General features: G+C 39.5%; 1 protein-coding gene and 1 pseudogene across 9 annotated transcripts in view; one reads left to right on the top strand and one right to left on the bottom strand.

Annotated features, from left to right (window-relative positions):
- The window catches only part of ITSN2 (intersectin 2), a 157,129-nt gene that overhangs the window by 23,590 nt on the left and 110,340 nt on the right, over positions 1 to 23,199 (top strand). For 8 of the 9 annotated variants that reach the window (XR_004027042.1, XM_030800234.1, XM_030800233.1 and 5 more), the window contains exons 2-5: positions 6,271 to 6,334; positions 18,802 to 18,894; positions 20,504 to 20,567; positions 21,966 to 22,129. Coding sequence is in view for 8 of the 9 variants with exons in the window: in XM_030800234.1 (XP_030656094.1) it covers positions 6,304 to 6,334; positions 18,802 to 18,894; positions 20,504 to 20,567; positions 21,966 to 22,129 (352 nt within the window). In the remaining variant the exon portion in view is untranslated. The remainder of the gene's footprint in view (positions 1 to 6,270; positions 6,335 to 18,801; positions 18,895 to 20,503; positions 20,568 to 21,965; positions 22,130 to 23,199) is intronic. The other variant, XM_030800232.1, reaches the window with a different exon arrangement.
- On the bottom strand, positions 3,626 to 4,063 carry LOC100586066 (annotated as a pseudogene).

The raw sequence follows: 23,199 nt of genomic DNA, 5'->3' as shown, positions 1-23,199 counted from the left end.
GCTCACGCCTGTAATCGCAACACTTTGGGAAGCCGAGGCGGGCGGATCACCTGAGGTCAGGAGTTCAAAACCAGCCTGGCCAACATGGCGAAACCTCCTCTCTACTAATAATACAAAAATTAGCTGGGCACGGTGGCGGGCACCTGTAATCCCAGCTACTTGGGAGGCTGAGGCAGGAAAATCGCTTGAACCTGGGAGGCGGAGGTTGCAGTGAGCCGAGATCACACCATTGCACTTCAGCCTGGGTGACAGAGGGAGACTCCATCTCAAAAAAAAAAAAAAAAAAAAAAAAAAAAAAAATTAGCCGGGCATGGTGTCATGCGCTTGTAGTCCCAGCTACTTAAGAGGCTGAGGCAGGAGAATCACTTGAACCCAGGAAGTGGAGGTTGCAGTGAGCCGAGATTGTGCCAGTGCACTCCAGTCTGAGTGACAGAATGAGACTGTCTCAAAAAACAAAACAAAACAAAAAAACCCCTAAACCTTAATTAAGCAACTTTTCACTTACAATGGCTGTGACTTTTTCTGAGTCTTACTGACCCTTTGTAAAAGCAGGATTTCCTGCTTTTGTTCTAGCATTTCTACTTTTTTCTGTCTTAGTGTGAGTATATTTTCTACATTGTCTAAAGTACGTTTGGCAATTACTCCAAATTGCAACTGAATTATATTAAATTGAAGCAGTGTTCTTCGACTTATGCCTACTATTTACCCAATATATTTTCTTGGTTTCTACAAAGGTAACAATGCCAGTTCTGCATTAATTTTTAATGAGCAGGAACATCATATCAACATTCTAAAAACCATACATAACTAACAGTATTCAAAATATGACTGCAAATTTGCCAAAATTGCCTGTCACTACATGTCATCCCCTGTGAAGAGTAGAAAGGGGTGTTTGTTGGATGCTGACTTCAATTGCACTTGCCTGAAACAGGCACCAGTCATGTACATGGGGAGATGCTGGTTACCCTTTTCTTCCTTTCAGAGAGTTATACCAAGAGATAAGAAACAATTAGCACTCCCTAATTTATGTATGTGATTGATGCTGTCCAGTGTGTTGGGAGTCATCTCTGGCTTGTTTTTCTTCTGGACAAATGTGCTAACAGTAAGTTCTGCTGTTTGCAGGAACCTGTGACGCATTATCTCCATTTAAGAGAGGAAGAGGCAGATAAAGCCCGTGGGAAGTTCATGGGCTTAAGAATTAGTCAGGCTTGGGATTGCATTCTGGCTTCGTGACATACTGAATTTGGGCAAGTAATTTAACCTCTTCAGTTTCTTCTGTGAAATGAGTACAGTATCATCTGCCTTGTGGGGATATTGTGAGGGGAGTATCCATATTATCAAAGGTTCCTAGCAGTATCTGGCACCTGGTAGATAAGTCTACAAGCTTGTCAGTGTCTGAAGCTCCTTCTGCAGAACCTGAAACATATTGGATTCTCAATGAATATTCAGCATGACACAGTATATCTACTGTGATCAACAGAAGTGTACTGAATTAATGGTAAACAGTAAATGTTAATTTATTAATTGCTTTTTGAAAAATGTAAAACAAAGTTTTTGGTATCTTGCATTTTGAAAATTTCAATTATAATTATTCTTTGAGTACTGCTCTGCAAATAGACTAGTAGAATTGTTAAGCATTAGGTAATTATTCCACAGTGGGGCAGAGAGAATAGAAATGTAATAGATATGAAATGATATGTTTTAAAAGCTTACTGGTTCCAACAAAATATACTCCCATATTTAGATGTTACCACAGTTAATCAGATGTTACATACAACATAAATGTTACATATAATATGGTACCTATGTGCATGGGTGGCTAAATTCCACATACCAGATGATAAAGATTCTGTAATACTAGTACCTTCAGCTTTACTCAAGGGATTTGCCCTTATTGCCAGTAATATTATTAATATTTGGTTTATTCTCAGGTTTTGTTTCAGAATTATGCCTGTGATTATTGAGCATCTACTATGTGGCATTCTTTTTTTTTTTTTCCAAGCCAAACTGTATCCAGCTTTATTAAAGATACTTTCCATAAACAGTCATGGTATTTCAGGCAGGACATGGGCAGACAATCATTAACAGTATACAACAATTTTCTTTTTTTTCTTTTTTTGAGACAGAGTTTTGTTCTTGTTGCTCAGGCTGGAGTGCAATGGCCTGATCTTGGCTCACTACAACCTCCACCTCCTGGGTTCAAGCGATTCTCCTGCCTTAGCCACCCGAGTAGCTGGGATTACAGGCATCTGCCACCACGCCTGGCTAATTTTGTATTTTTAGTAACGATGGGGTTTCACCATGTTGGTCAGGCTGGTCTCGAACTCCTGACTTCAGGTGATCTGCCTACCTTGGCCTCCCAAAGTGCTGGGATTACAGGTGTGAGCCACTGCGCCCGGCCACAACAACTTTCAAACTCCCTTCTTCAGTAGACCAAAAATCAGAAAATCAGAAAGCTTTACTCTAAAACCCAGTGAAGTCTTCATCTGATGCTGTGTACAGGGAAAGTTTAGAGTGAGGGTTGACATTTCATATTTAGCATATTGTTTAACAACTTTTCCCAGCCGACCCTGACTTTCAGGAAGTGAAATGAAAATGGCAGAATTTATCTGAAGAACCACTGCTCTTTTGACAGGTGCCATCTCAATGGCATCACTGGAAAGTCCAGATTGCCTGACACACTGGTAACTAATGATTGGGGGTCAGGTCCCAACAGATACCTGGGTTTAAGGGAGTTAAGTCTCTACTGAAAGATGGAAAGAGAGAAGAGGACATAAAAACAAATTTGTTTTCCATACCACAAGGCTTTTGTGCCAAGGTGGCCATGTGTGTTAAAGTCCGGGAATCCCTCCTCCTGGGAGCCAAGAGGAACTCTCTCAAAACTGGAAGGGAAAGGTGTTTTCCCCACATTAGTCCAGCTTCGGAGACATTCTATTAGTGACATATGGCCCTTCCCCCAAAAACAACAATGAAGTGTTCTGTGTGCTAACAACATAGCTTAAAAAAAAAAAAAGGCTGGGCGCAGTGGCTCACTCCTGTAATCCCAGCACTTTGGCAGGCTGAGGCAGGTGGATCACCGGAGGTCAGGAGTTCAAGACCAGCCTGGCTAACATAGTGAAACCCCATTTCTACTAAAAATACAAAAAATTAGCTGGGCATGATGATGCGCGCCTGTAATCCCAGCTACTTGGGAAGCTGAGGCAGGAGAATTGCTTGAACCTGGGAGGCGGAGGTTGCAGTGAGCCGAGATCGCGCCATTGCACTCCAGCTTGGGCAACAATAGCGAAACTGTGCCTAAAAAAAAAAGAAAAAGTGGCCGGGCGCAGTGGCTCATGCCTGTAATCTCAGCACTTTGGGAGGCTGAGGCAGGTGGATCACCTGAGGTCAGGAGTTTGAGACAAGCCTGACCAACATGGTGAAATGCCATCTCTGCTAAAAATACAAAAATTAGCCAGGTGTGGTGGTGCCTGCCTATAATCCCAGCTGCTCTGGAGACTGAGGCAGGAGAGTCGCTTGAACCCGTGAGGTGGAGGTTGCAGTGAGCCAAGATCACGCCACTGCATTCCAGCCTGGGCGATAGAGCGAGAATTCAACTCAAAAAAAAAAAAAAAAAAAGTAAAACAAAATTCTGCATTTTTATAAAACTTGATAAAAAATAGATTTCAAACTACAGTCACCAGAAGTACACAGTTATAAAAAATGCACACACTTCACTTGGCATCTCCAGCATTTTCAGCTTTCTGTGCCCCGTCTGTTTTGGCATCTCCGTTTTCTGCAAGGTTATTCCCCTCCTTGCCAGCATCAGCTTTTCCCTTTTTCCCTTTGGGTACCTTCTCTCCCTTCTTTGCAGGGGCCTTTTCAGGGTTGGGCTCTGGCGTTGGAGGAGCAGGTTTAGCAGACAACCTCATGGATCTTCTCTGTGGTTCGTTCTTCACCTTGGCTTTATCTCCTTTAGCATCCCCTTCACCCTTTCTCTTGGGCATGGTGGTGGCGACGGTGGTGGGAGGTAAGCACTTGGCACAGGATGCAGTGCCGTGCAGGCTTTGGTCAGTCCAGGGGTCGTTCTCGCCTCTTCTTCTTCACACTGCTCTCTATTTGGCATTCTTTTGTATTCACATAATACGTGATGACCAACAAATGGTTCTAGGCAGATGATTTGTAAATTTTAGACCTAGATCCCAACTGATTAAGGCCTTGTGTCCATGGGATCCCATTCCTCATTGGTTTTCTGTTGTTAGAGCCATCTTTAGTAATTCACATGCTATTATGCAGAGTTAGAAAATGCATTATTTGCAATAGTGGGTTTTCTCCCACGTTTTAAAATGGTCTCAGCCACAGAAAACTAATAAATAAGGGCCCTTGCTACTGCATATCTGTTAAGTAGATAGTTTGTTTTCAGCCATGTAGCTTATTTTGGGTTAGCATTACTTATGATTTGAAGTTGAAGAAGTAAAAATGTTATATTTGTTTGGAGTATTTCTGTATTTGAGGAAGTTGCAGTCATAACTTGATTTATGGGACTTCCTTCTGTGTTCATTTTTTAAGCTAGCTATAAAATGGTGAGAAACGTTGACCACGATGTATATACTACTTAATGCCTTCTTTGTTTAAAATGGCTGTGCAGATATTTTTCTTAGGCTTCTAAAAATATTAATATTTAAATGATTTGGGTAAATAGATGAGATACGGCATGATCTTTTAATATAGTAGTGTTTTCCTGCAATATTATGATCCGTGGTTTTAATTACTAAGTGCATTGCTGTAAATTTGCTAGGCCTTCACTTCCTAACTGGTCCTACTCTCAAAATTCGTGGAACAGGCTGTACGCAGTGACATATAGTCCCAGCGCTTTGGGTGGCTGAGGGAAGCAAATCACTTGAGCTCAGGAGTTCAAGAGTAGCCTGGCCAACATGGTAAAACCTCGTCTCTACTAAAACAAACAAACAAACAAACAAAAATTAGCCGGGCATGGTGATGTGCGCCTGTAGGCCCAGCTACTCAGGAGGCCGAGGCTGGAGAATTGCTTGAACCCGGGAGGTGAGGTTGCAGTGAGCCGAGATTGCGCCACTGCACTCCAGCCTGGGCGACAGAGTGTGACTCCATCTCAAGAAAAAAAACAAAACAAAACAAAAAAACAGACCCACAAAAAGATTCATGGAACAAATTTTGAATTTATTGACAGCTGAATAATGAATTCAGGGTTCAAAATGATACTGCACTCTCCTTTTCTGGATGTTTGCAAAATAGCCATTTGTTGAACACCCTATGTGGCAGGCGGTTTACTGGATTATGTTTAACACTTTAAAAAATACTTCTGCAAAGTATTTTTTATAGATGAGTAATCTAAATCTCAAAAAAAGGTTAAATAAATTTTCCATGGTCACAACTGGGAGAATAGCAGAGCTGGGTTTGAACCCAGAGCTGTGAATTTCCAAAGTTCCTTCTCTTAGAGTGCTTGCCCAGCACATTTAGTTATGTTATATATGTATTTTAATAATTATGTGTGTGTTTTAATAATTACCTTTTGACTGTTTTATAAACCCCTTGAGCTCACTTAAACAGCTGCGCTACATTTATTTTGAGTATTTTTCTGTTTGGGAGTTTTTAAAAAATGATACTATGGGCTGGGTGCAGTGGCTCATACCTGTAATCTCAGCACTTTGGGAGGCTGACGTGGGCGGGTCATTTGAGGCCAGGAGTTTGAGACCATTCTGGTCAACATGGCAAAACCCTATCCCTACTAAAAACACAAAAATGAGCCAGGCATGGTGGAGCATTCCTGTAGTCCCAGCTACTCAGGTGGCCAAGGTATGAGAATTGCTTGAACGCAGGAGGCAGGGGTTGCAGTGAGCTGAGATTGCACCACTGCACTCTAGCCTGGGTGACAGTGAGACTGTTTCCAAAAAAAAGAAAAAAAAAGTATGGATTTCCATGTTATTCTTATATACTTAATTTATACAGTTGATTTATTTCGTTCTCTTCCAAATTAATTTTACAAGAATGTTGGTTCATGCCAAGGGTTTCTTTATTCAGTATCTGCTGTTAAATATGTGACTGTTTTTCTGTATTAAGGCAGCACGATTACCCAACAAAGTCTCTTAACCTTCCTCAAATGTAAATTCTGCCTGTTCAGCAGCAGCAGAAGCTCTGCATTGTTTTCTGTTGGAAGTGTGAGCTGAAGGGGACAGACATTCCTACTGCTTAGCGGATGCACTAAGCTGTGATCTGCCCTTGTTGTATTATCAACGGCACAATATTTTTATGTTGCAGATGGCTGAGAGCTAGCAAGGAAAACTCAGGACCATGATGGCTCAGTTTCCCACAGCTATGAATGGTAAGCAGCTTTGTGCTTGTGGCAAGATGAGGTTATGGATTTTTTTTTTTTTGGTAGAGGTTTAAAATATTCATGTAGATAATTTTCCTTAAGTTTATAAATACAAAACTTGAAGTATTCTTGGAAAATATTTTGGAACACTGCATATGTCTTCTGTAAGAATATTATGTCGTAAATCCCATGACTATATTCTGGAACGTGTGTTTGCCATTGAGCAGTTAGGAATAACCAAAAGGTATATTGTGTTTGATGCATAAAACTGGATGACAAAAAGCAGAGTGCTATAAGGTGAATATTAAAGGTGTTTTGATAACATGATTGTAAACCAATGAAGCCAATAAAGATTAATTTAGTAATATTTATGTAAGATTACGTTTTCCTTTTAGATAAGATTACGTATGCCTGCATACATAATTGTTTAATATGAAACATTTTAAAAGAAAGTGCTCGCCGGGTGTGGTGGCTCATGCCTGTAATTACTCTGTGAGGCTGAGGAGGGAGATCACTTGAGGTCAGGAGTTCGAGACCAGCCTGGTCAACATGGTGAAACCCAGTCTCTACTAAAAATACAAAAACTAGCCGAGTGTGGCCATGGGCACCTGTAATCCCAGCTGCTTGGGAGGTTGAGGCAGGGGAATCACTTGAACCACCCGGGAGGTGGCGGTTGCAGTGAGCCTAGATAGCGTCACTACAGTCCAGCCTGGGAAAGAGTGAGACTCCGTTTAAAAAAAAAAAAAAAAAAAAAAAAGAAAATGCTTAGGTAATTTCAATAATGAAAAGTTTTTAAAGTTTTGTTCTGATTGTAGCTTTAATTCTTTTCCCAAATACTAATTAACTACCCTTAATAGGTATTAAGTTACTGTGTTTGTCATTTATAATTAATTGAAAAACATGCGTTATATTTTTAAATCGCTAAATAAATCTAGATACTGAGTTCTTAATTTTATGTTAAATTGTATTAGCTAATTGTAGATAAATATCAGGAAATAGAGAATAAACTCAATAATTCTTTATTATTTAAATTGAAAACAGTAATATTAAAGAGCTTTTAAAAAAAGGAGGGAAGAATAACCATTCCACCATCTTCACAAAGCAATTCTGTTTTGATATTACCATCTAGTGTTAATTAGTTGTTTTTTAAACTTGTTTTCAGACATAGGACCAAATCATTACATTGTTAATAACGAAAATACATGTTGTGTATCTGAAGTTTTATGCCTCAGGATTTAGGAAAATCTTGGAGAAGTGAATTATTTGTATAAAAAGTAGAATCAAATTCTAATGCCTGGTAAGGTCCTGTGTCATTTAAGGATAGCCTTGAAGTAAAGATTTTGTTGTTTCATGTTTTACCTTTTCAGAACCTATTAAGGATTAATGTGAGTATTGCTCCTATTGGGAAAATGATGTGGGATTATAAACATTGATACCACAGACAATTTTTAATAAATAATTTTTCCATAATGAGTGATACATGTAAGTTTAAAATTAGAGCAGTAATTATAGTAGTAACATGCTCTACTCAAGTTTGAGGATTTTTATGCCCCATACAAAGGAATTTGCATTAAACAGTTGAATTGTAAACTTCAGCCAACATGTTAATCAGGTTTATAAGCAAAATGAACGTAAAGCAGTACAGTCCCGGTCCTTCTTTATTCTGCTTCTTCCATTCCATAAACATTTATATATCTACTTTGCAGTTCATTGCATTATATATAAAATATAACATTGAGAACAAATGGAATATTCAATAACAAAAGAATGATTATGTGAATAATCATCTAAAATGTTGGAAAATGCATTTAGAAGTGCTATATAGGCATACAGATAGTAATTTTTTTTAAACTTCTGAAGAATTAATTGCATATGTAGACTGTGGTACCTTCCTACTTAGAAGATTGATGATAACTTAGACATATCTAATTTAAGTTCAATTCAGGGTGTAAGATGTTACTGAGAGCAGCATTCATGTATAGTACAAAACTTTGCCCCTCTAGTAATCCTGACAGATTGTTAAATTGTTTTGATACCCATTGCTGTTGGGACTTGTCTGTAAGTATGCCTGTCTGTGAATGTATATGTGTGGGTGTGTATGTATATATGTGTGTGTGTAAAAACCGAGATGAGACTACTTACTGAATGAGATCTAGCCTACAGTAGATGTTCTGTAAATGTGAAATTTTTTTTCTTCTCTGACTATAAGAACTTGTTTAAAAGAGCCAGCAGGTGAGATGAGAATAAGCAACAGAAATGTTTATGAAAATCTCGTATTTTCAATATCAGTGATGAGTTAGGGGAAGCGGATAGAATTTTAATGTATTTCTAACATGATTATTACATATTGTAAAAGTTTGTTAGCTTTTTAGGGAAATATTAGACATCAACCCCCAAACTTAGATTTTTCTGCCTCTTGGGTAAGGCTTACAGATAAATATAAACTAAGATTGGGAGATTTTTACTTGAAGTTCAAAGTAACAAATTTTTGCCTCTTCAAAGGCTTCTATTAGTTGATATATTTAAATAAGAAAGCCAGGATTGAATTAGCTATTTTAAAATTGGCTTTGAATTACATGTATTGCCCAGTTTTCTTATTTCAGTGTTTTGTTTTTTGAGACAGGGTCTCCACTGTGTTGCCCAGATTGGAGTGTAGTGGTATGAACACAGCTCACTGCAGCCTCGACTTGCTAGATTCAAGCAATCCTCCTGCCTCTGCTTCCTGAGTAGCTGGGACCACAGGTGTGAGCCACCACACCCAGCTAATTTTTAGATTTTTTTGTAGAGATGGGGGTCTCACTATCTTGCCCAAGCTGGTCTTGAACTCTTGGGCTCAAGAAGTCCTCCCACCTTAGCCCCCCAAAGTGCTTGGATTACAGGCATGAGCCATCACACCTGACCAGTGTTATCTTTTTGTTCCTAGAAAATTCTTGGTGCATTAATACTTTATGTTTTAATATGATTAATTTTTTAAAAGGTTATTTGAACACTACTTAAAAATTATTCCTTGTTAAAATGCCTTAGAACATTTTTATTCTCTTGGTTACATTAATCATGATAATATGTAACCATGATTGTTGTGTGTGATTTTCTTGGCTGGTGGAGTCTCTTTAAAATATTGGAGTGTGTGAGTTCCTTTAAGGTGTTCATTTTTTTTTTTTTTTTTTTTTTTGAGACCGGGTCTTGCTCTGTCAACACAGCCTGGAGTACCGTGGCATGAACATTGCTCACTGCAATCTCAACCTCCAGGCTCAAGCAATTCCTTCTGCCTCAGCTTCCAGAGTAACTGGGACTACAGACATGTGCCACCATGACCAGCTACCTAAAAGAATTTTTTTTTAGAGATGGGGATCTCACTATGTTGGCCAGGCTGGTCTCAACTCCTGGGCTCAAGTGATCCTCCTGCCTCAGCCTTCTGAAGTGCTGGGCTGTGCCTAGCCAAGTGGTTCATTTTATTCATCTTTGTGCCCCATAAATGTTTACTGAATGAATGAATGTGAAGGTGTCAAGATTACTGCTTGGAGACATGAGGAACTAAGTAGTAAACATAAACAGATGGCTTGAGTTTAGCCCCTGTGAAAACACGTAGCCCAGGAAATGTGAGGAGATAGTAATATATATAAGAAAGCATTATACTGTGATGAGCATTGGTGCATCAATCTTGATGCAGCAGAACTCTCTTTTGTCTTAGGATAGCAGTAGAGTCCATCACTGCCTGGGGATATATATACCCATGTATGTTAGAGCAGCTTTTTTTTTTAATTTAATTTAATTTAATTTTATTTTATTTTTTTGAGACGGAGTCTCGCCCTGTCTCCAGGCTGGAGTGCAGTGGCGTGATCTCTGCTCACTGCAAGCTCCACCTCCCGGGTTCACGCCATTCTCCTACCTCAGCCTCCCGAGTAGCTGGGACTACAGGCGCCTGCCACTACGCCCAGCTAATTTTTTGTATTTTTAGTAGAGACGGTGTTTCACCATGTTAGCCAGGATGATCTCGATCTCCTGACCTCGTGATCTGCCCGCCTCAGCCTCCTAAAGTGCTGGGATTACAGGCGTGAGCCACCGCGTCCGGCTGAGCAGCTTTTAAGCCTTCCTAACCAAACTCTTCAGACTTAAAATAGTCTTAAGGTTTCTAACTAAAGAGCGTTAGTTTCAGGCTATTCCCTGAGAAAGATTTGAATGCTCTGACTTCTTTTTAATTATATTGTTCCTGGGATTGGGTTGAATAAGGAAACTAATTTATTGAGCACTCTTAATATGGCAGGCATGTATTAAATGCTTTATATTTTTGTTTTAGTTTATTTTAAAGTTGGGTTTATTGGGGGTATAATTCACCCTTTTAAAGTACACAGTTTGGTGAGTTTCTGAAACTATGTATAGTCATATAAATTAGGATATAAAACATTTGCATCACCTAAAAAGTTCTCTGTACCCTTATACCTCCACCTTTAGCCACGTATTATTGGCAACCACTGATCAGATTTCTGTCCTTACAGTTCTGCATTTTCCAGAATGTCATATAAATGGAATACACAATATGTAGCCTTTGGTGTCTGGCTTCTGTCACTTAGCAAAATATCTTTGTGATTCAGTCATAATGTTGCATGCATTTCTCCTGTTTACTGCTGAGTAGTAGTCCATTGTATAAATGTGTACCACAATTTATCTGTTCAGCCGTTCAGGTGCAGAACATTTGGATTATTTCCAGGTTTTAGTGATTATGACTAAATCTGCTATAACCATCAGAGAACAGGTTTTTATGTGGAAATAGGTCTTCATTTCTCTTGGGTATTTACCCAAGAGTCTTTTGTTAATACTCAAGAGTCTATTGTTGGGTCATGTGGAAATATATATTTAACTTCATAAGAAATTGCCAAACTGTTTTCCAAAGTGACTGTCACATTTGCTTTCCCACCAGCATATATGAGTTGCGGTTGTTTGGCATCTTTATCAGCACTCCGTGTTTTTGTTTTTGTTTTTTAATTTTCAGACATGCTAATAGACATGTAGTGATACCTTTTTGTGGTTTTAATTTACATTTCCCTGATGATAGTGATATTGAGCATCTTGTCACATGCTTATTTGCCATCTGTGTATCTTTGATGTGTCTGTTCAAATCTTTTGTTCCTTTTTTTGTGGGGGGGGGATTATTTTCTAATTTTTGAGTTGAATAGTCCTGTATATATGCTGACCTATATTTATTGAATATGTTTTGCAGATGTTTTCTCTCAGCCTGTAGTTTGTCTTTTCCTTTTCTTAAGAGTGTCCTTTAAGAGAGTGGAAATTTTAGATTTTTATAAAGTCCAGTTTGTCAAAATATTTTAATGATTTTTGCCTTTTGTGTTCCAAAAAGTCATCGCATAATCCAAAATCACAAACATTTTCTTCCATATTTTCTTCAAGAAGTTTTATCTTATATCTAGTTCTGTGATTCATTGAGAGTTAATTCATGTATATGCTGGAAGGTTGAGGTTCTTTGTTGTTTTTTCATATGGATATCCAGTTCTTTCAGCACCATTTGATGAAAGGACTGTTTTCCACCTTGAATTATCTCCACATCTTGTTGGAAATCAATGGACAATATATTTGTGAGTGTATTTCTTTTTAATTACCAACAAGACAGATAGTTTAATTAAGCCTGAGTAGACTCTAGTCTTGCCTTCAACACTTACCAATTTTATTACCTTGGGCAAATTATTTAATATCTCTGTACCACTGTTTCCTTCTCTGATAAACAGTGATAGTTACCTCATGGGATTCTTTTTTTTTTTTTTTTTTTTTTGAGACGGAGTCTCGCTCTGTCGCCCAGGCTGGAGTGCAGTGGCGCAATCTCGGCTCACTGCAAGCTCCGCCTCCCGGGTTCACGCCATTCTCCTGCCTCAGCCTCCGGAGTAGCTGGGACTATAGGCGCCCGCCCCCACGCCCGGCTAATTTTTTTGTATTTTTAGTAGAGACGGGGTTTCACCGTGGTCTCGATCTCCTGACCTCGTGATCTGCCCGCCTCGGCCTCCCAAAGTGCTGGGATTACAAGTGTGAGCCACTGCGCCCGGCCACCTCATGGGATTCTTATGAGACTTACTTGAAGCAATACATGTAAAGCCCTTAGAAAAGTACCTGACACACGGTGAGTTTCATTAAGTGTTAGCTATAATGGAGGTATATTTACATCTAATCTTTACAACAGGCCTGTGGAGTTATATAATATTCCTAGTTTATAGAGGTGGCATCTGAATTAGAAGGAACATGAGCCTCTTACCCATATATGTTGGTACATAGTATAGTGCAGAGTTCAGCATGTAGGCTCTGGAGTCAGGCTACCCAGGTTCTAATCTCAGCTCTGTCACTTACTGTATGACCTTGAGCAAGTTACTTTATCACCATGGGTCTTTGGTTTCCTTATCTATAAAATGAGAATAATAATAGTACTTTAATTTATAGGTTAATGCTGGGGGCTCAGTGAGTTACTGCATATAAAGTCCCTGACAATAGTCAGGGTTCAATAAAGGTGAGCTGCTTCAATCTTTGTCATCCTTTGTTGTTGTCATTTTTGTTGTTTTTAAAATCAGCATCATAATTTTTCTGAAGTCATATAATAGAAAATCAGTTCTGTGGCTACACTACTTGCCTTCCTAGTGACAGGAATCCTGACAGGTTTATTTATTTATTTTCTGATAAACTGATAAACCAAGTAGGATTTTTACTACATATGTGGTATTTCTTTATTTAGAAAGTGTGTAGGTTTAGCTATTTTAGGTCCTTAGTTCTTCAGTACATCTGTTTCTTTATTTTTAACTATAATCTTAAAACTTCTCTTTAAGAGAGGATATTTATAGATTTTTTAATCCAGTCATTTAGGACTAAGAATAATTTGTTAAATCCATATTAGTGTTAAAAATTATAGTGAGCACCTACTTTTCAATGATATACATTCCTGGAAAATTGTCTTTGTAAGGCAGATTTTTATACAATACAAGCAGGAATTATGTATGAGTTTATATACCTAAACATATTTGGTTCCTTATTGGCAGAAATGGAACACATTGTAAAGGTAGTCAGAAGTATAGATGGTGATTAGTCATGTTGAATGTGCAGAGCTTTACAAAAACCTCAGAGAGCTGGTATAACCACATGGGAAGAGTGGACAACAAAAAGCTAATCCCAAGCTCAGGAAGAAACCCCTGTATTTGCAATGCAGACATCCTCAAAGAGTCTGGAACAAAAGCTATCAATCCTTTGCTTTAGAAGACGTACAGAAACATGAGAAACTCATGGAGAAGTGTCTCCGAAGAGTTCCTCTCCCTTGTTTCTCCATTGTCTTGACTTGTAGCAAATTTTCTCATGAGTATACATACCACTAAGTTGGCCACTCCGATTAATCTGACAAAACAGAGGCTGGGACTAAGTCTGATTTATTTTATGCAGCATTTGATTAAGACTAATCAACAGGACTCCAAGCAGCAGGTTGTTCTTAGATTGCAATGTTCTCAGCTGTGCTCTGCAGGGTCCCAGCTAAACAAATCCTATAAATCATCAGTGTCTCCCTTAGAAAGCCAGGTGGCTTTCTCCTTAAAAAACAATTTTTTTTTGTTTTTTTTTTGTTGTTGTTGTTTGTTTTTTGTTGAGACAGGGTCTTGTTCTGTCACCCAGACAGTGGTGTGATCACTGCTCACTGCAGCCTCAATCTCCTGGGCTCAAGCAATCCTTCTACCTCAGCCTCCCAAGTAGCTGGGATTACAGGTGTGAGCCACCACCCCTGGCTAATTTTTTAAAGTTTTTTGTAGAGATGGGGTCTCACTATGTTGCCCAGGCTGGTCTCAAACTCCTGAGCTCAAGGGATCCTCCTGCCTCAGCCTCCCAAAATACTGGGATTAGGTGTGCACCACCATGTCCGGCCTCTCCTTAAATTTTATTTTAGCTTTTCTACCTGGCCTGAATCAGTAATCTGGGTACAGCAGGTTGTATTCATAATTGCACACATGTTATCTTGGCCTGCAAAAAAGAAAATCTAGGATAAATCTCTTAACAACCCTAGCCAGTGAGTCGAGGCTGACCTGAATGCCTTCCAGGACTGAGGAAGTGTTTCTTTAAACACTTGAAGATCTCTCCATGTACATTACTGTGTTTTTGGAGGGAGGCAAGTTAATGCATGGTTTCCACAGAAGAAGTAGACGATCAAGGGTGCGCATGGGTTATGCTTGGAAAGAAAATGGTTACAGTTATTCCCCCTGCAACCCCCACTGCCGTGGGACCTACATCAGAAGAGGGACACAGGTTGACAGTGCCTCTAACATAGCCTCCTGGATGACTGGCAAGTCTGAGGGTTTCCAGTGGAGTTTGAGTAGTTGAGTCTAGTCCTTGTTTTTGGAGGGATTGCTCGAATTAGTCCACTTGTTTTGTTTGTCCTAACCACCAGCTGGGTGGAATTCATCCATTACTGAGATTGGGGGTGGGGGACGACCTCTGGAAGTGATATGGACGGGAGATGCATTTGCTGGGGTCATTCCTGATGTTCCTGATAGACTCTTGATAAGGCTCCTGATGGGGGATGGCAGACTCATAAGGTGCTTCCAACAATTAAAGGAGAGCCATACCAAGGCATTTTTCTTGGAGAAGAAGGCTACAGGGGCAGTTCTACAAGAGAAAATATCATTAATTCCTCTCTTAATACCATACCTCCTGGGGTCTAAGCGTTTCTTCCTCAGGTGCCTTCTTGTTGCTCTACTGCCATTAAACCTGGATTTCTCATTTCAGAGCCATAACTTTACCATTTCCTAGTGATCCAGAAGAGTTAGATATAAGAGGGACATTTTCATAAACCCTAACCAGAATTAACTTTGAATCCTCTAGATCACTGGTCCCCAACCTTTTTGGCACCAGGGACCAGTTTCATGGCAGACAACTTTTCCACAGATTTGGGGTAGGGTGGTGGGAGGGGGGTGGTTTTTGGATGAAACTGCTCCACCACAGATCGTCAGGCATTAGATTCTCATAAGGAGCATGCAACCCAGATCCCTCACACGCACAGTTCACAATAGGGTTTGTGCTCCTATGAGAATCTAATGCTGCCGGCTGATCTGACAGGAGGTGCCGCTCAGGTGGTAATGCTCGCTTGCCCACCGCTCACCTCCTTCTGTGCGGCCAGTTTCCTAACAGGCCACAGACCAGTACCCGTCCGTGGCCTGTGGGTTGGGAATTCCTGCTCTAGATCCCCTTTTACCTCAGTGGCCCAGCTGGAGGGTTTATGAACCAAGCCTGCCTGCAGTTGCTGTTAGGGGCTAGAACGATGCATCATGTCCAGGAGTGGTCAGAGTAGAATCCTGAATTTTCACAATAGGTCTGTATATCTCCTGTGATGCCCCACCCCTTAGCCCTGATCATTAGGGAGGAAGCAGCTAATAAGCAATGAATCCTTTCTGGGGACAGCTACAGTCAGTGACCACACTATCTTACTTTAAAGTAGGTGGACCAGGAGGAGGTGATGGAAGTAGAATCAGGCTGTCAGTGCATTGTTGAATGGCTTTTATGATAAAAGTGCATCCATGTCAGAATGCATATGGTCCAGAAAACCAAAAACATGACACAGATTATGGGAGGTCAAGGCAGGAGGATCACTTGAGCCCAGGAGTTCGAAACCAGCCTTGGCAGCATAGTGAGACCCCATCTCTACAAAAAATACAAAAATTAGCCAGCTGTGGTCGCACGTGCCTGTAGTCCCAGCTACTCAGGCGGCTGAGGTGGGAGAATCACTTGAGCCTGGGATGTCAAGGCTGCAGTGAGCCAAGGGTCACTGTACTCCAGCCTGGGCAACAGAGTGAGACCCTGTCTCTAAATTTAAAAAAAAAGAAACATGACACAGATTAGTTTCAAGGGCCATAACAGTATGGGCATCATGGGCTGATTGGTAACCTAAAAAAGTGTCAACAGGAGAATGTTTTAATGGGAGGGACTATGCATAAGTGGGGTGGAAGGTATAGGAGAAATGTTTGTACCTTCTGCTCAATCTTGCTGTGAACCTAAAACTGCTCTAAAAAGTCTATGTGAAAAACAAAAAAATACGGTCAATAGTTTGAGGCACCACTGATAGCCTGAGAGAGGGAACAAAGGTCCAATATAGTCAGTCTGCCAGGAGTCAAAGGGAACAATGCCACCTGCAATGAGACCTCCCCCACCATCCCCAAGTCACAGTTTGGCATGCAGTGGTATCCTCTGTATTAGTCATACTTGATTTCAGTCTAAATCAGAGGCTGGGCCCATACTGTAAGTGTCTACTTAGGTGACACAGTTCAATTAGCAGTTGAGATTTGTTTTCAATTTGTAGCCCCAGGAGGGTGTCTTTAATTTGTCCATCTGTAATTTTCCAAGTGGCAAACCAAACAGCTGGGTCATTGGCAGCAGCCCAAGAATCCAGGTTCTGCCCATGTCTCCTTTCAGTTCAGCATAGCTGCCTCTGAGGCTGAATAGCCACTGCAGCCCAGTGAACACCAGCAAATTGCAGCTTCTCTGTTCTGAGGCTTCATTGATCCAGTAGCTTTACTATAAGCAGTGGAATGTGCATAAAGGTTTCCCTCAGAGGGATAGTTGCCACTGTTTTTTTTTTTTTTTTTTTTTTTTTTTTTTTGAGATAGTGTCTTGCTCTTGTCGGTGCAGGCTGGAGTGCTATGGCATGATCTCAGCTCACTGCAACCTCCACCTCCCGGGTTCAAGTGATCCTCTTGCCTCAGCCTCCCGAGTAGCTGGGACTACAGGCACCCACCATCACACCCAGCTAATTTGTTTTGTATTTTTAGTAGAGATGAGGTTTCGCCATGTTGACCAGGTTGGTCTCGAACTCCTGACCTCAGGTGATCTGCCTGCCTCGGCCTCCCAAAGTGCTGGGATTACAAGCGTGAGCCACCACGCCCAGCTGCTGCCACTTTTTAATGTTAAGCCAAAATACTGTTGGGGCCAGTGTCTATATCTTCTTTGATATACCATTTCTATTTGACAAGCAAGGCTTTTCAGATTATTCCCACCTTGTTGTGGAATTCAAGTTGACCCTCCTGAAAATGGGACTGTCAGGCCAGAGAATCACTAGGCCTTCATGGGTCAAGCCTTCTGATCCCAAGGATTATCTCTAGGTGAAGGCTACTTCCTTTTGCTAGAGGCTCCGATGGGCAGAATCATCAGTCACAGTGCCTTGTGCTGTCTTCACTACCCAGTTTAATTCTGTTGGAGTTTACCAGCTACCACTGCAGGTGGAGGTATTAATTTAGCCAGTAGTTATATACCAGACTGTTAATGTCTTTATTTTGACAAATGTACTATGGTTGTGTCAGTTGTTAACATAGTAGAAATTGGGTGAAGGGTATATAGGAGCCATGTACTATCTTTGTGAATTTTCTGTGAATCTTAAATTATTCCAAATTAAAAGCTTATTTAAAAACTACTAGATGGCTCTCTATAACTTCCAGGGTATGGGGTCAGGCTCTTGAGGATGGTATTTAAGACCTTTTTACAGTTAATTCCACCCTACCTGTTTATTATTAATAACTCTAGTTATTAGTCTGCTCAGTGCACTTAACAGCACCTTGCACATGCCTTGACTTCTCATGCTGTGCCCTTATGGTGTGAAATGTTCTTATCCCTCCTCTTCACGTGGCAAAATTCAAACCAAGCTTCAAGGCTCTGCCTCAGTGTTACCTTTCCTGTTATCTCATCCTTGGTGCTTCTAACTCAGAATTGGCACAGCTATTTTGGGCACAGCTATTTTGGTATCTGTATTAGTCTGTTTTCACACTGCTATAAAGAACTACCTGAGACTGAGTAATTTATTGAAAAAAAGGGTTTAATTGACTCACAGTTCCACATGGCTGGAGAGGCCTCAGGAAACTTAAGGTGTAAGGCAAAGGGGACGCAAAGCACATCTTAACGTGGCAGCAGGAGAGAGAGAAGCAGCAAGGGGGGAAGTGCCACACTTTAAAACCATCAGCTATTGTGAGGAACTCACTCTCTATCACAAAAACAACGAGGGAGAAATCCACTCCTATGATCCAGTCATCTCCCATCAGGCCCCTTCTCTGACACGTGGGGATTACAATTTGAGATGAGGTTCTGGTGGGGACACAGGTCTAAACTATGTCAGTATATATTTCGGCTTAGGATTTTTCACAGGTGAATACTGTAAGTACTGTTGTTTTCTAGAGCATGAATTCCTTGAGGATGGGAATATTTTCTTCATCTTTTTGTTGCCAGTATTTAGCTTGATGCCCATTTCCAGTGAGTGTTATATAGCACTTGTTCAATAGACGTTAATTGAGCGAATGAGTGAAAAGCCTTAGGGCTGTGCTATGTATGGTTATGATAGAGCTCTACTCTTTGTGTCACTCAAATATTAAATACTGTCATAAAATGAACACTTGGGATTTCTATTTACATTTTAGAATTGTATTTTAAGCATTCTCATGTATACGCTATAGCTTCTTCCACTTATGTTTCAGGAGGGCCAAACATGTGGGCTATTACCTCTGAAGAACGTACTAAGCATGACAGGCAGTTTGATAACCTCAAACCTTCAGGAGGTTACATAACAGGTTTGTGTTTATAATTAGTTTTATTTGTGAATTATGGTCCTTATGTGATATCTAAGAATTAGTTTTAATTTGACTGCCATCAAATTTGTGTTAATAAACGATAAAATTCATATCAATCAGAATTCTAGAAATTAAAGAAATGCTAACTTTCTTATTTTTCCTGGAACTGTCTTAATTTGTTGTTTTAAATTTGGGATATGGAAGATTTTTCCTGAGTCGTAAATGATAGTCAAGAATTTCTGTGTAATTGTCTAGTTTCACATTTTAACATTATATCTAGAAAGTTTTCAGTTTATTTCTTAGATTCATTTCATGGAAAATCTAGACTTTTTTTTTCTGGAATCTGTTTTCCTAATGCTAGCCCTCTGTCTTTGAGGCTATACCAAGCACTGATTGTTGATGCTAGCCCTTGTTTTGCAGAAAGACCACCAGAGCCAAAATGGGATTAATTTAGGTGTGCCTTTGAAATTTTTTTCTATTAATTAAACTTTTTTCTGTGCCAAAGTAGCTTAGTGCTTTACATACAATAATAGTAACTATGAGAACAATGATATTTATTGAATTTTTACTATATACCAGATGCTATGCTAAGTGCATTATTTTATTTAACCTTTACAACAACCCTATAAAGTAGGCACTATTGTTGTCTATAGTTACAAATAGTGAAACTGAGACTAAGAGACGTTGTGTAACTGCCTAAGGTTACAAAGATGGTTAGTGTTAATCTGGGCTTTGAAACCATTTGGACTGACTTTGGAATCCATCTACTTAACTATGTTATTTGTACTGCTATGATAGTAATTACCTTACCTGGTATCAGGATTTGATTTCCCTGCTTACAAGTTAATAACTTTGCCTATTACGGGTGGCAGACCCAAGATTCCTGAGTCAGAGACAAAGAACCTTATGACTAACAGCATAACTAGCAAAATGAGCATTGGCATCTATCTTTCTGTTTCCTTTAGTGTCTCCTAAGTCCCACAGAGACAATGCAGAGAGCCCAGAAGAATAGTACATAGGCTGTGATTGTGTTACAGGAGAGGAACACTGAATTTGGGGAACCCACCCTTTTGTAGCAAACAGTAAAGCAAGTTTGTCCCTTGTCTCAGTGGGAGGCATTACCAGATTCCTGAAGATTGCTCATTACAAACCCAATTCTGAGAAGTGACCCAGGCAGAGAGCAATTAGGGTCTTATATTATTGGTATACAAAGCAAGACACAGGAGTGTGAAGAAACTCATGGAGGACTGTCTCTCCTAACACCTGGTACTTTTTATATTGAAACTCTTTTAGGGAATAGTGTTTTTAAATAAAAATTTTACTAAGTGGAAGTATTTTTAAGGAAGACTCCAATTGTGGAAAAACTGAGATGAATAACCTTTCATCACTGATTAATATACAATAGAAGTGCAGATGTGACTTTTGTTTTAAAATGTCTGTCTTATTAAAGTTATGTAAATAATTTTTATTTGTGTTTCTGTTTCACTTAATCTTTAATGATTGGTATTAAAATTATAATAAATCATTAACATACCCATTATTATTCAGAAGCATTGGAATAATTTCATTTACTAATGTGCTGCTTGGGTTTTGTTTTTATTACTTCCAGGTGATCAAGCACGTAATTTTTTCCTACAATCAGGTCTGCCGGCCCCTGTTCTAGCTGAAATATGGTAAAGTGTTTTCTTTTGTAGATGAACCCAATTTTCTGATAGTATTTTGTTTTTTTTGTAATATACTCTTAACATAAAATTGTTTTTAGTTGCATTCTATTGGTTATTAAGAATATTTCTGCCAGCACTTTGGGAGTCTGAGGTAGGAGGATTGCTTGAGGCCAGCCTGGGCAACATCATGAGAACCCTGTCTCTACAGAAAATTAAAAAAAAAATTAGCTGTGCGTGGTGGCCCACACCTCTAGCCCCAGCTACTCAGGGAGGCCAAGATGGAAGGATTGCTTGAGCCCAGGAATTCAGTGCTGCAGTAAACTACAATTGTGTCACTGCACCCTAGCCTGGATGACAGAATGAGACTCTGTCTCTTTAAAAAAAAAAAAAAAAAGTATTTCTTCAGTTTTTTGGAAAATAAATTTTATTGAGCAAATGATTGAAAATAATTTGGGTTTAGTTTTCTAGGACAAATTTCTAATTTCATTAGAATTTTCTAAGGAAAGATATATACATTATCATTGAGAAAAATTTCCTTATAATTTGGCAGAATATCAAAATCCTGTTTGTTATTTTGTAGTTTCATTTATTTCATAATCTCTAAGCCCCAAATTAGTCCTCGCTTCCCCTGCTCTTTCTTTTTTTTTTTTTGAGACAGAGTCTTGCTCTGTCACCCAGCCTGGAATGCAGTGGCGCAATCTCGACTCACTGCAAGCTCCGCCTCCCGGGTTCACGCCATTCTCCTGCCTCAGCCTCCCGAGTAGCTGGGACTACAGGCGCCCGCCACCTCGCCCGGCTAATTTTTTTTGTATTTTTAGTAGAGACGGGGTTTCACCATGTTAGCCAGGATGGTCTCGATCTCCTGACCTCGTGATCTGCCCACGTCGGCCTCCCAAATTGCTGGGATTACAGGCGTGAGCCACTGCACCCGGCCCCCGTGCTCCTTCTTTAAAGGAACTATTCTCTATAATACCTGTTTTTTTAAAAACGTTTACAATAAGTAACAACCCCTACCCCATCTTTCCACTTGGAATATTCTCATGCCTGGCAGAGTACGAGGCACATAGCAAGTATTCAATAAATATTTGGACAGATGAATAAATTAAATTTAGAAGTATTATAATCTTGAATTTTTTTCTACCTAAACTGGTGGAATTCAGCCCAAAGGTCTCTAGATTCTGTATAGACAGGCAGTGTTTTATTAGTTATTATCTCTGGTCAGTATTTCTTAAAGTGTAGGTTTTATCTTTTTTTTATTATATATTTTACATATTAGATATTTTAAGTTTAGTGATGGTGTACACGTGAATGCCATATCATCATTTTTACTTTGTCAACCCCCAAAATAACGTTAGTTTTCCCACCACCACACCACATACGAATCTATCTACCTCATGCTCCTTTTAGGGCTTTATCAGACCTAAACAAGGATGGGAAGATGGATCAGCAAGAGTTCTCCATAGCTATGAAACTCATCAAACTGAAGCTTCAAGGCCAACAGTTGCCTGTGGTTCTCCCTCCTATTATGAAGCAACCCCCTATGTTTTCTCCATTAATTTCTGCTCGTTTTGGTAAGTATGTATTAATTTAAATACCTGTATTTGCTACTTAAACTTTATCCCTAGGCATATTTGAGTATTAGAAAAGGATTTGTTAGCACAAAATGACAATCCCCAGATTCCAAGTTAATTTTCATGGTAGAGATAATAAATATTAAATTCACTGTCACAGGTAGGGGATCCATGTGTTCTGGTTTTCTAGGGACAGTTCTGATTTATGCCTTTTGTCCTGGCATCTGGTCCAGTTAGTGTCTCCTTTTACAACTCCTAGTTGCGTGGTAAATTATATGGTCTCCCTAGGTATAGCCAATCCCAAATACTATTCTTAGTTTCCTCTCTCTCTATATATATGTGAGTAATATAGAAAAAAATTTGAGCAGTTTTAAACTCACTTGAAATGGTTCGATTTGGGAGATAATTTAAAATTTTATGTAAGTTGAATTTTTTTAAAGGTTAATTAGCTATCTAAGTTTAGGGCCAAAAGTTGCAGACTTTGGGCTAATAAGTTCACGTATTCATCAGCGATAACCAGTTGGTATGTTTTCTGTTAATTTTGATCAGGCAATTTCTTATAATTATATGTGAGAAGCACTCATTTTGAATGGAACATTCAATTAGGTATGTCTATGTATCTGAAACATGTTCCTTCACTACAGATCTTAGAATATGGAATTCTAGAGCTGGTTATAGGGGTGTGTGCCTGTAGTTCTGGCTGCTTGGGAGGCTGTGGGTAGGATTTCTTGAGTCCAGGAGTTTGAGGTTGTACTGTGCTATGATCACACCTGTGAATAGCCACTTCATTCTAGTTGGGGCAACATAGTGAGACCCCATCTCAAACAAACAACAGACTCCACAAAATTATTTCACTATTTTAGTGAATTCTAAAGATAAATACCAAATCATTGTGTGACCATATTTATATATTAGTATTCTGCAGTTAATAAATGAATAAAAGTCATCACTTTGTTCCTTATAAGGACTAGTCCTTGAATTCATAGGAATGTTACTTACAAGAAAAGTAAAATATGTGACACACTTTCTTGCAAATAATGCATATTCATAAATGGACCTCATAAAGTATC

The sequence above is a fragment of the Nomascus leucogenys genome, chromosome 19 (assembly GCF_006542625.1).
Source record: "Nomascus leucogenys isolate Asia chromosome 19, Asia_NLE_v1, whole genome shotgun sequence".
Classification (NCBI taxonomy): domain Eukaryota; kingdom Metazoa; phylum Chordata; class Mammalia; order Primates; family Hylobatidae; genus Nomascus; species Nomascus leucogenys.
The sequence above is the reverse complement of the archived record's forward strand: the minus strand, read 5'-3'. Positions and strand labels throughout refer to the sequence as shown.